This window comes from Vipera ursinii, assembly GCF_947247035.1.
Source record: "Vipera ursinii genome assembly, chromosome: 1".
In the NCBI taxonomy this organism is placed as follows: domain Eukaryota; kingdom Metazoa; phylum Chordata; class Lepidosauria; order Squamata; family Viperidae; genus Vipera; species Vipera ursinii.
The window spans coordinates 12,049,559-12,062,952 of record NC_139512.1 but is presented as its reverse complement, the minus strand read 5'-3'; the positions used below and the strand labels follow the sequence as shown (position 1 = coordinate 12,062,952).

Here is a 13,394-nt window from a genome sequence, read left to right as displayed (position 1 = left end):
GAATGTTGAAAGTGTTTCGAGAAGCTAAGCTGAAAAAGAAGCCGCAGGACAGCCAAAAATAAACCCCCACCCCCACCCCTTGGTGTGTGTGTGTGTGTGTGTGTGTGTGTGTGTGTAAACGGAGTCCTGCCACCCCGGACCTGATGCAAAATTTGCTTGGTTTGCCTCTGAATTTTGCACGCCTAATGTGGCCGCCTTTAAGTCCGCCCGTGAGATTAGTCGTTCAACTGAAGCCTTAAAAAAAAAAAAAGTGACTTGTTGGGGGCCAAATTCTTCTCTTGCTATTCAACCCATCAGCTCTTTAGTTTTCTCTCTCTCTCTCTCTCTCTCTCTCTCTCTGTATCTCTGCTTATTGACCACGGTTGTCTCCAACCGGACGGCTGTCCTCCAAGTTGTGTGGACGAGGCCAACGTCTGCCGCAAATAGGAAAAAAAGTTTGGCACGGTCCCTGGTCCAGGTGCACGCGGTCCGTGCGTGCTCTCCACACCGTCATCGCCAGATGAGGTACGGACAACAAGTTCGCCACTTAAAAAGATGGAAAAGAAGAAGAAGAAGTGGGGGGCGGGGGGAGAGAAAGCCCCAACCTGGGGATGCTCTGGGGTTACCCAACGCAAGCCGAGAGTCCCTTTCGGAGATGCAGTGGAGCCTCCGGAGAAGGAGGGGGGGGAGCGTCGCGGCTGCCTCCTTCCTGGCGGAGCATCCGGAACGGGTGGATGGATGGGAGAGGCAACTTTTTGTTGTTGTTGTTGTTGTTTTTTCTGAGTCAGTCTGTAGGTATTTAGAAAGGTCGAGGCTAGCTTCGGGTCGCAAAAGTGTTAGGAGTCTGCACAACGAATGGCTTTTGAAAAGTTCCCTTTTGCTTATTATGTTGCATAGTGGTCGAAGCTTCCCAGGTACTCCAGCGCAGCCTGATAGCAGAACTGGTACTCGTCCTGGGAGGGGCAAGGAAGAGAGAGGAGCCGGGTTACTTGCCAGACAGAGTTTTGCTCAATTACTCACTTATTGATTGATTCCTACAATTTATTTTATTTCTTTGCCTCCTGCTGCCTTTACTGTTTGTCCAAGCAAATCATAAAATATATCCGACGCAATTTCTACCTCCCGTTTTCTCCGCCACAACAACCCAGTGAGGTGGTCTGGGCGGAGGGAGAGGGATTGGCTCAGAGTCACCCAGCTGGCTTTCGTGGCTAAGGCGGGACTAGAACTCACCGTCTCCTGGTGATTGGCCCAAAGTCATCCAGCCAGCTTTTATGTCTAAGGCGGGACTAGAACTCACTGTCTCCTGGTGATTGGCCCAAAGTTACCCAGATGGCTTTTGTGGGTAAGGCGGGACTAGAACTCACTGTCTCCTGGTGATTGGCCCAAAGTCACCCAGATGGCTTTTGTGGGTAAGGCGGGACTAGAACTCACTGTCTCCTGGTGATTTGGCCCAAAGTCACCCAGCTGCCTTTTGTGGGTAAGGCAGGACTAGAACTCACCGTCTCCTGGTGATTGGCCCAAAGTCACCCAGCTGGCTTTTGTGGGTAAGGCGGGACTAGAAATCACTGTCTCCTGGTGATTGGCCCAAAGTCAGCCAGATGGCTTTCATGCCAAAGGCGGGACTAGAACTCACCGTCTCCTGGTGATTGGCCCAAAGTCACCCAGACAGCTTTCACATCTAAGGCGGAACTAGAACTCATCATCTTCCTGTTTCTAAGTCTGATGTCTTATTGTCTTACTATTTTAAACTTTTTATAATTTAGTTTATCGGATTGTAAACTGCCCAGTTTTGCGTGCAAGCGAGATAGGCAGCGATGGATTTTGATAAATAAATAAATTGCCCTACAAATGCATAAGAAGCCAAAATGAAGCAGTTAGAGACCCACGCAGGTCCTTGTTTATTGGATCAGTAAAGCGGGTGCTTCCTGGCTGATTGGAATTTGTGGGAATTTGCCCTTATCCTCCTAGGAATTCACTGATGGGCCTGCACCCAGCATGCCACAACCTGGAGACAGGTACCAAATTATCCCCATCCCACTATGGATTTCTCTGCCTCTTTTGAAAAATGCAGTCCGATGTTGGTTTGATCGCTAAGAGGGCTTCCCATGGTCCCCATCTCCTGTCTGAGGAAGATCCTGCGTGCAAATCTACATCAAGCCTCCCAGATTTTGCTACCTCGCAGGAGGAAAGGGCCCTCCATGGAAGGGGTGACTGATTATAGTTTAATAGTTTATTTGATTTATATACCGCCCTTCTCCTTGGTGGGACTCAGGGCGGTTCACAGGGCATACATAAGAAACACTATACAAAAATTAAAAAGAATTAAATCCATGCCCAATTAAAAACAGAAGTACAGATTAAAAACAATTAAAAGCCCATAATCCCCCATCAGGCCAGACCAGCTAATTCGAACAGATGGGTCTTCAGGCCCCGACGGAAAGTTCGAAGGTCTGGTGCCATCCGGAGCTCCACCGGCAATTGATTCCATAAAGCCGGAGCCCCCACAGAGAAGGCCCTCCCCCTGGGGGCCACCAGTCGACATTCCCTGACTGGCGGCACCCTGAGGAGGCCCTCTCTGTGGGAACGCACAGGGCGGAGGGGAGTCGATGCCGGCAGCAGGTGGTCCCTGAGGTAACCCGGACCCATGCCATGTAGGGCCTTAAAGATCGTAACCAACACCTTGAACCTCACCCGAAAGACAACTGGTAACCAATGCAGCTCGCGGAGCAAAGGTGTAACATGGGAGTACCGGGAAACTCCCAAGACAACTCTCGCGGCCGCATTCTGTACCAGTTGGAGCCTCCGAGTGGTCTTCAAGGGAAGCCCCATGTAGAGAGCATTACAGTAGTCAAGGCGAGAGGTCACGAGCGCATGAGTGACTGTACACAGGGCATCCCGGTTCAGATAGGGCCGCAACTGGCGCACCAGGCGAACCTGGGCGAAATCTTCGATGGCCATCAGCAGACATCATCCGCACCCTGGCCCCCATTTTGGAGCAAGGAGGCAGCCAGGGAAAGGATGGGGTGGAGGCAGCGTTTTGGCGGAGGGGTCATAGGAGAAGCGCCAACCTCCCCTTCTTTCCCCTGGCCCACGGGTCGGCAACCTACGGCTCTGGAGCTGCATGCGGCTCTTTTAGCCTTCTCCTGTGGCTCCCAGTCCTCCTCCGCCATTTGCAGAGAGAGACAGAGGGAGGCACTTGCGCTTCCCTTCTCTCTCTCTTTCTTTCTCTCTCTCTCTCTCTCTCTGTGTGTAAAAGAGAGTGGCCTCACGCTGTTCTCGGAGAAGCTGACAAGCTTATTGGGCAGAGCTCCTGCCTTTGCTGCATCTCCACAGGAAGCAGCAGAGAGCAGGGCAGGAGAGAGCCAGCCCAATAAGAATGTGTGTCAGCTTGTCTGAGAACAGCCTGGAGCCAGCTGGCCAGGTGAGCAGAAGATCGGAGAGAGAGAGGGAGGGGAAGGGAGAGAGAAGAAGGGAGAGAGAGAGAGAGAGAGAGGGAAAGAAAGAGGGAGAGAGAGGGGGGGATGGAGATGGAGGAAGAGAGGGAGGGAGGGAGAGAGAGGGAGGGAGAGAGAAAGGGGGTGGGAGAGAGGGAGAGGGAGAGAGAAAGGGAGAGAAAGAGAGGGAGGGAGAGAGGGGGAGGGAGAGGGAGAGAGAAGGAGAGAGGGAGAGAGAGAGGGAGGGAGGGGGAGAGAGGGAAAGAGAGAGAGAGGGAGGGAGAGAGAGGGAGAGGGAGGGAGAGAAAGGGAGGGAGAGGGAGAGAGAGGGAGGGAGAGAGGGGAGGGAGAGAGGGAGGGAGGGGAGAGGGAGAGGAAGAGAGAGAGGGAGGGAGAGGGAGAGAGAGGGAGGGAGAGAGAGAGAGGGAGAGAGGGAGGGGGAGAGAGAGGGAGAGAGAGAGAAAACTCATGCACAGCAGCCTCTATTTCTTTTTAATTAAACTCTTCAACCAAGCTCCCCTCCTCGCGTGCGCACGGATGTTTTTTCCCCTCTGGCAAATGGGTCCAATTGGCTCTTTGAGTGTTTAAGGTTGCCGACCCCTGCGCCTGGCCGAATCCTCCCGAGTCTTGGGGCGGGGCGGCGGGTCCCCAGTGAAGCCCTCCTTCTCACCTCTGTCTGCACCATGGCGGGCCGTTGTGTCCTCAGCATCTTCACGGTCTGAAAGATGTCCACCACCCCTTCGTAGCGCATCCTCTCCAGCACGATGCTTAGCGTGATGAAAACGCCGGTTCTGCCTACTCCCGCACTGCCAAGAAAGAAGAGAGGGGGCGTCGATGTGTGTGTGTGGGGGGCTGCGGGAAAGCCGTCGACTGCCTTCTTTCAGAAGGCTAAGCGTGAAGAAGACATCCATAAGCTGCCTCGGTCCAAAGAGGCTGGACTACAAGTTCTCTCGTTCCAAAGAGGGTTGCCGAGACAGGAGAATGAGGGCGGCGGAGGGCCTCGGATCTGAAGGCAAGAGACGGGCCTTGAAAGAAAGGCACTCTTTAAAGCAGCTGCCTCCCCCAGGATGGAAATGGATCAAGGAGAGAAGCAACCTAGAACTAAGGAGAATCTTCCTGTGACAGTGAGCACAAAATCAACGGAGCGACTTGCCTCCAGAAGTTGTGGGTGCTTCATCACTGGAGTTTTTTAAGAAGAGAGTGGACAACCATTTGTCTGAAATGGTACAGGGTCTTCTGCTTGAGCATGTTGTGATTCAGGGTCAGCCTGTGGGTTCGGCAGTTGGGTCAGACGATTCAGAGGAGGAGGAGGGGGGTGTTGGAGAGGTTGCTGATGAGAGCCCTCAGCCAGGCCCCTCCCACCTGGTCACGACGCAGACCCAGCTGTGTGAGCCTGACAGCATGGATGAAGATGACCCACAGCTGGCCCTGTTCAAGGACGCCCGACGCAGGAGGCAGTCAATCAGGAGTAAATAGAGGAAGGCAATGGGGCACCTCGGAAGGAGGCAGAGAGAAGCCATGCCCTGAACTGCATAAAAGGGGAATGCGTGGGAGGGCTGGTTTGCTGAAGGCAACCGTTTGAATAGCTCCTGTTTCATGGTTCGTGTCTTGTTTTTGCTCTGTTTGCTTTTGTGTCCATAAATTTGGCAGGCTTAGTTCCAGCCTCTTGCCTTCTTGTAAAGGGGTTGTCCCTGCTTTATCTGCAGGGCCGGTAGTAGGCTGGTACAGAACAGTGCATTGGGTTGGACTAGAAGACCTAATATTCTGTTATTTGAAATGATAAAAAATAATAATAATATTTTAAGTGTTAAGCTGCCCAGAGTAGCTTTTCAGAATGAGATGGTCGGGGTATAAATTTAATAAATCAATAACGCAATGGGTCTCTAGTTCCTTTGCCAGGAAAGCAGTTGTGTACGCTGCCGCCTACACAGTTAGCATCCTCTGTCCCCACTTGAGGATGCCAAGGAAAAACAGCTTGCCTTAAAAAAAGAATTGGGAGCGAATCAGAAGACCTGCCAATTTGTCTCTAGGAACTACAGAGCCAACAGCTTGTAAATTTATCCCCCATCCCAGTTCTGGGCTGGAGTTGCAAGATTTCTTCGAGTTTAGACAGCCAGGAGCAGAGGTAGAGAAGCAGATGGTGTCCACCACCCTCGAGACAGATCTCTCTGTGCCAAGGTGGATTTCCATAAGCCTAGGCAGAGCATCTGTAATCTGCCTACAATCCCCGAAAGCTTTTAATCATAGGTTAGCAAGCAACGTCTGGGGGGATTTTATCTTCTGGAAGCTGGGAGGGCTCCCCACCCTTCGGGGTATCTTAGGAAAAAGCTGGATGGGTTCTGTGTTCCTGAGATGGTCTTCTGAGTAGTTTGGAGTGGAAAGGTGAACAGAGACCAATGTGATCTGAACGCTCCCATCTAGCACTGATGATGTTCCCTAGTTGGGTAATGAAACGTCTGCAAGGAAACAACCCAGCTCAGAGAGCACCAAGGACCCCACAGTCCTCCTCCTCCTCCTCCGTTCAACCTCCCCACCCTTGTAGCACTGATGATGTTACCTAGTTGGGTAATGAAACATCTGCAAGAAAAATCCCAAGCTCACAAGAACACCAAGGACCCCACAGTCCTCCTCCTCCTCCTCTGTTCAACCTCCCAATCTTGTAGCACTGATGATGTTACCTAGCTGGGTAATGAGATGTCTGCAAGAAAACCACCATGCTCAGAGGGAACCAAGGACCCCACAGTCCTCCTCCTCCTCTGTTCAACCTCCCCACCCTTGTAGCCCACAGTCTTCCTCCTCCTCCTCCTCCGTTCAACCTCCCCACCCTTGTAGCACTGATGATGTTACGTAGCTGGGTAATGAAATATCTTCAAGACAACAAGCAAGCTCAGAGAGCACCAAGGACCCCACAGTTCTCCTCCTCCTCCTCCTCCTCCATTCAACCTCCCCACCCTTGTAGCATTGATGTTACCTAGCTGGGTAATGAAACGTCTGCAAGAAAACCCCCAAGTCAGAGAGCACCAAGGACCCCACAGTCCTTCTCCTCTTTTTTCTCCTCCTCCTCCTCCTCCTCCTCTTCCTCCTCACAACCCCCCCACTGATGATGCTACTTATTTGACTAATGAACCATCTACAAGAAAATAACCAATTTCTGAGAGCACCGAAGGCCTCACAGTTCAATCCTGAGCTCACCATTTCTCCTTGATTGGTAGACAATAGTCTGCTGAAATCTCCTATTCCCCCGAGCTGTAGAAAACGAGAATTTAAAGCTTTGCAATTGACCAAGAGGTCAACATCGCGCTGTTCAGCCAGCTAGTTCCTCCCTGCTCTACAGAGAAATCCTTCACCAATTAACAAGCCTGGCAAAGGAATGAAACCGATGGCGGAAGGGCTTCTTGCTAATCTGCAGGTGAGCGGGAGATCGGGACTAAAAGCTGCTCACAATTTATGTTTCAGGCAGGCGAAGTGGGTGGAGGGGGAAGCGAAGGAGCAGAAGAGAACGGCCCAACTATATTAATTTTAGCTCCGGGAAGGGAAATATTAAAACGCTCGGGGACTAACCATCTGCCCGCCACGGAGAGCGGTAAAGAGGTCAGCGACGCCTGTGGTGCAAAATAAAAATTCGCCGCCATTAGATGCTCCTTTTCCCAAGAAGGTTCGGCGTCTCGGCAATGGGAATGGCCCAGTTTTTCAGCTTGAGTCCGGGGGCTGAAGGACAAATCCTGCCAGGGAAGGGAGCTATCCAGAGCTATCTTCCAGATGGCAAGATAGGAGCTGGGACTCTGTGGTCCAAAGGCTGCTTTGCTCACCCCGTTGCAGCCGACATCTTGACTTTTATGACCCTCTTCCCCTTCGGATTGCCAAGGACAGATCAGCTTTTAATCTAAACCAGGGGTCTTCAAACTTGGCCCTTTTATGACTTGTGGACTTCAACTCCCAGAATTCCTCAGCCAGGCACGCCTGGCTGAGGAATTCTGGGAGCTGAAGTCCACAAGTCATAGAAAGGGCCACGTTTGAAGACCCCTGATCTAAACCATCAATCACAGAGTGGTTTTTCTCTTCCTTTCCTTCATTTAAAGTTAGCCGGACCACCAATGTAATTTTTTTTTTAAATTCTCAAAGGCAGTCCTTGACTTACAACCCTGCATTTTAGTGGCTGTTCAAAGTCACAACGGCACGGAAAAGAGTGACTTGCGGCCATTTTTCCCCACACTTAACCACCGTTGCACCATCCCCATGGTCATGTAATCAGAACTGGGTCGCTGGGCAACTGACTCGTATTTATGACGGTTCCAGCATCCTGGGTTGACGGGATCCCGTTTTGGGAGCTTCTGATAAGCAAAGTCCAAAGGGAAACCAGATTCATTTAAACAACCGTGTCGCTAGTTGAACAATTGCAGCAGTTCGTTTAACAAGTGTGGTAAGAAAGATCGTCTAAGGGGGAAAAACTCGTTTAACGTTTGCTTAGCAATGGAAATTTTGGGCTCAGACAGACTGGTATAAACAGCCAGAAAGTACCAAAAAGGCTGATTTATTTTCCTTTAGCACAGAGGTCCCCGACCTTTTGGGCACCAGGGACTGGTTCCGTGGAGAGGTTTTTCCACGGACTGCAGAGTGCGTGGTTTTGTCTGCTGCCTGCATCCCGTGGATGGGGCTTTGTGCGGCTCAGTGGCTGACATGCTACGGCCCAGTAACAAGAAGAGGGAGTCAAGCTATTCTCCAAAGCACCTGAAGACAGGAGAAGAAGCAACAGATGGAAACTAACCAAGGAGAGAAGCAACGTAGAACTAAGGAGAAACTTCCCAACAGTTAAAACAATTAACCAGTGGAACAACCTGCCTCTAGAAGCTGTGAATGCTCCAACTCTGGAAGTTTTTAAGAAGAGACTGGACAGCCATTTGTCTGAAATGGTATAGGGTTTCCTGCCTGAGCAGGCGGTTGGACTAGATGACCTCCAAGGTCCCTTCCAACATCATCATCATCATCATTATTATTATCATCCCATTGCAATGAGGACCATGTGGTATAGCAGTTTCCAAAAGGACAGCTATAGGCCAATGGCCCCGAAGCTGGACTTAAACTAACATTTTTATACCTTTCTTCTAACGATTGCCCAGAGATAGTCGTTATCTTGCAAAATCCATTCCTCGTTCTTTTGTGCTGAGCGGCAGCTTCCACGTACACCCGTGTAGATCTGAAACCTCTTTTCCCACGGTTACAATACTCGTGTTCCAAATCTCCGCAGAACCACCTACTTTGCAATTTCACATTGCACAAAGCCCAGCAGATTACAAATAACAATACCTCCGTATTGTGAAACAGTGCAAAGTTCAAGCCAGAGCTTTAAATCACCACCGATGGTGGGGCCTGTCTCAGGTTCGTTCCAGCCTCATTGTCAATGCTGCTGCTAACATCGGATGTTCTTGCTTTGACCACATATGGAGATGCAGCCTTTTTCTTTCCTATGCTTTAGTCTTAGAATTAGATGACGCCGGGGGAGGAGGAGGAACGTGATGGGAGTTTAGTTAGACATAACAATATTGTAAAAGTGTATGAACTCAGGGGCTTTGGAAATAAGAGATGATAAGAGACCGGTGGGTTGGAGAACGGGAGGGGGAAACCTGCAATTCAAACTAATTGGAGAAGGTGATTTATGACTGCTAATTAGAGGAGGGAATGGTGCTTGATACTATGTGCTAAGGGGAGGAGAGTTCAGATTTTGGCTTCCACCATGTACTTGCCGAAGCTATGCTACTGAAATAAAGGTTCTTTAAGGTAAACAACGCCTTGAAGTTCTTTGAGGAGTTTCATATGTCGGAACCATGACAGTCATCTTGTTATATGAGGAGGGGGCTATATTTCTGCCTCCCACAGCAAGGTAAGGAAATCTTTGGTGTTTGGGGAAAGAAAGAGGTGCTTTGGCTGTATATATACCTGCAGTGGACCGAAATTGGCCCGTCTTGCCCAAACTGCTCCTTCGTTTTGTGCACCTGCCCAATGAAATCGATAAAGCCTTCGCCGGATTTTGGCACGCCTTGCTCCGGCCAGTCGGTGAACTGGAACTGACGCACGGTTCTTGATTGGCCGTCCTGGGGAAAAGAAAAATGAAAAAAAAGGCAGAGTTGAAGATGTAAAAACAGAACTGGTGCAAGAGAACGAAGTATCTCGGGAAGTAAGTAAGTTCTCAAACCTGAATGAACGCAGGTAGTCCTCGACCTGCAGCCATTCATTTAGCAACTGTTCCAAGCTACAAGTGTAATGTAGTGGGTCCGACGCAAGGATGAGACGCCAGCCGGAGTACGTGTTCAGCTCTTTTATTGTGGGGGATGCGTACTGAGGAACAAGGGCTACCTGGCCTCCTTATATACCTGGCCAGGGAGGCAGCCAGCCAATGGGGTTGGCCCTAGGTTTCCCGCCAAAACTAGGTTTCCCACCAAAACCGTCCAGGCCAATGCCCCCTAGTGGCTGTTGCTATGCAGATGCCTGCAACTGGATACATAACAACAAGGGCACAGGAAAAAGTGACTTTACTCCTGGTCCTCGCACTTACGACGCTCGGCTAGCCATGTGTTCATGACAGTTGTAGCATCCCAAGGTCACGGGATGGCTCACTCGCGACCTTCCCAGTCAGCTTCAGACAGAAAAACTCAATGGAGGAAGCTGGGTTCATTTAATAACCATGTGTTTACCTTAACATCTATAATGATAATAAAGTTGGAAGGGACCTTAGAGGTCATCTAGTCCAACCCCCTGCTCAGGCAGGAAACCTATACTATTTCAGACATATGGGTGTCTAGTCTCTTCTTAAAAACTTCCAGTGTTGGAGCATTCACAACTTCTGGAGGCAGGTTGTTCCATTGATTTAATTGTTCTCACTGTCAGGAAATTTCTCCTTAGTTCTAGGTTGCTTCTCTCCTTGATTGGTTTCCATCCGTTGCTTCTTGTCCTGCTTTCAGGTGCTTTGGAGAATACCTTGACTCCCTCTTCTTTGGGGCAGCCCCTGAGATATTGGAACACTGCTATTATGTCACCCCTCACCCTTCTCTTCGTTAAACTACACATACCCAATTCCAGCAACCGTTCCTTATATCTGCTCGCTTATCCGTGGCAAAAGGGGTTGTAAAACTGAGGCGCGACTCGCTTAGCAACTCTTACTTAGCAACAGAAATTCTGATTCCAATTGTGCTCATAAGCCGAGGACTACCTGTATTAGAAATATCTGTAGATCATTTGGTTTTTTGCTTCTCTAGTACAAATAAAGTTTATTTTGGTGTGTGTGTGTGTGTGTGTGTGTGTGTGTGTTTTAATCTCATCCCTCACCCGAGGAATGTTCATGGCTCCACATCCACAAAACATTCCTCTGATTCTGCTGGTCTTTAGAAAAGCTGTAATACAGGGTCACGTTTGAAGACCCCTGCTTTAAAAAAAATGGTTTATTCCCCCGGTGTTGGACTCAGGATAAGCAAAGTGAGGCACCTGAGCCATTATTGATAATATTGGCTGTTGCTTTAACCTTGGCTTGTTTCCACTTGTAAGCTGCCCAGAATCACTTGATTTAGCTTAGCTGGTCGTTATCAATGCTTTACATAAACAAATAGGTTAAGAATTCCAGGGTGTGTGTGTTTGTGTGTGTATGTGTGTAGTCAGAAAACTCTTTACCCACATCCAGCGCTGCCCCCCTTTTTAGGTGCATTTAAAAAAAAAACACCGCACAACAAAGCAAAAGCATCCAAAGCAAGAGATGCAGCTGAAGGAGGAGAGGCAGGCTGAGAAATTCCAGAAAAAAATAAAATAAAATAAAAATAAAACGCGTGAGGATTTGTTAACGAAGGAACGAAGGTCTCAGTTTGAGGATCTGGCAAAGGACAAAAGATCCATTTTCAATCCTTCCTTAGCTGCCAACTGAGCGGTGACCTGGACAAGACCTTCTCACTCAACGTAGGTCTACCTTGGTGGAGCAGTGGTGGAGCAGTGGGCTAATGCCTCCTTAAGTAACACCAGCTGCCTGCAATTACTGCAGGTTCACATCCCACCAGGCTCAAGGTTGACTCAGCCTTCCATCCTTCCGAGGTAGGTAAAATGAGGACCCAGATTGTTGGGGGCAATTAAGCTGACTTTGTAATAATGCCGCTTGGGGTGTGTGTGAAAGCCCTAATAAGCAGGCATATACATAGAAGGAAGGCTACTGCTAAGCTTGTAAAGCCGCCCTGAGTCTTCGGAGAAGGGCGGGATATAAATGGAATTAAAATAAAAATAAATAAAAATACCTCTCACGTCTGGGGCGAGGCTGATACTCAGGTGAGAGAAAGTGAATTTATGGGCCGAGTCACGCTGATGGCTCAGGTAAAGACTTTCCTGCGCTTCTTTCAGGAGCAGGAGACGAAGGTAAGGATTTTTTAAAAATTGAGCAATATTCAGGGTGACATGGCTCACTGTCTCTCACCCAAGGAGGGAGGGAGGGGGGGAAAAAAGAGAAAGAAAAGGCAGAGGTGGGTTTTTACATCCTTCAGAAGAAGGAAAAACCCTGGGAAATAAATGCAAAAGAATGAAAACCGCCCAAAGAGGAACAATCTGCTGAGAGAAAGCACAGCGGGGTGTGTGTGTGTGTGTGTGTTGAGGATTTCATACCAGAATTCATCCAGATGGAATAAAAGGGACTTCAGGAAGAGGTGTGTGTGTCTGGGGTGTGTGTGTGTGTGTGTGTTATGCATTGCAGTGGTGTAATTTTGAAGGGAGAGGAAAGCCAGGGGCAAGAGGTGAACTAGAAAACACCTTTCATCTTTTTTGCTCGTCCTAAATTTTCTCTCTGTAGAATTGTCAAGTTGAAACAAAAGTCACGGATCGGAGATCAGGGGGTTTGGATAATCATGATATAATATAATTAAAAAAAAGGAATTTATTGAACGGTTGCTGGAATTGGGTATGTCTAGTTTAATGAAAAACAAGGAAGAGGGGTGACATGATAACAGTCTTCCAATATCTCAGGGGCTGCCCCAAAGAAGAGGGAGTCAAGCTATTCTCCAAAGCGCCCGAAGGCAGGACAAGAAGCAACGGATGGAAACTAACCAAGGAGAGAAGCAACCTGGAATTAAGGAGAAATTTCCTGACAGTCAGAACAATTAACCAGTGAAACAACCTGCCTCCAGAAGCTGTGAATACTCCAACACTGGAAGTCTTTAAGTGGACAGTCATTTGTCTGAAATGGTACAGGGTCTATTGCCTGAGTAGGGGGTTGGACTAGATGACCTCCAAGGTCCCTTCCAACTCTTGTTATTCTGTTTTGTTCCACTTTGGACAGTTACCCGGGGAGATGTATATGAAAGCAGAACCCCTAACTTTAATTGTGCGGAGGGGTGAGGATAATGCCTGAGCTATTTTCAGATCTTTGGTGCAACACATAGGCAGACGGTGCTCTTAGCATTTGTAAACTGCTTTGACCATCATCCACTGCTCAGAAGATCAGGTGATACATTACTTGAGCTGTGCAGCATTTCAGGCTTATAAGGCAAGTTCTGCCTGGAAACTGCGTCTGGCCTTTGTGTTTGAGACGGAAAAATATATATGAAATTTTGACTTTGGGATTGGCTGATTAGATTAAGATTAAGACTTCCAACCACAATTCAGCCTGGAATTTCTGTTGCTAAGCAAGACAGTTGTTAAGCGAGCTTTGCCCCATTTTACAACCTGTCTTGCCACAGTTGTTTAGGGAATCACTGCAGTCGCTAAGTGAGCAACATGGTTGTGAAGTGACTCTGGCTTCCCCTGTGGACTCTGCTTGTCGGAAGGTCACAAAACGGCATCACGTGACCTCGGGACACTGCAAATTGTCATAAACGTGAAGCAGTTTCCAAGTGTTCAAATTTTGATCATGTGACCCTGGGGACGCTACAAACATTGCAAGTGTTCTGATTCCTCGCCGGCCAGTGGATCTGGCAGCTGAGTCTGAGGAATCAGAGGAGGAGGAGGAGGGGGCTGGAGTGA

The 13,394-nt window shown here is 49.0% G+C and overlaps 1 protein-coding gene across 1 annotated transcript in view; it reads right to left on the bottom strand.

Moving 5' to 3' along the window:
- Positions 1–324: 324 nt before the first annotated feature.
- The window catches only part of PTPRS (protein tyrosine phosphatase receptor type S), a 256,467-nt gene continuing 243,397 nt past the window's right edge, over positions 325–13,394 (bottom strand). Inside the window, 3 exon segments of the mRNA XM_083365216.1 lie at positions 325–932; positions 4,084–4,219; positions 9,348–9,502. Of these exon segments, the coding sequence (XP_083221342.1) occupies positions 864–932; positions 4,084–4,219; positions 9,348–9,502 (360 nt within the window). The 3' untranslated portion in view covers positions 325–863.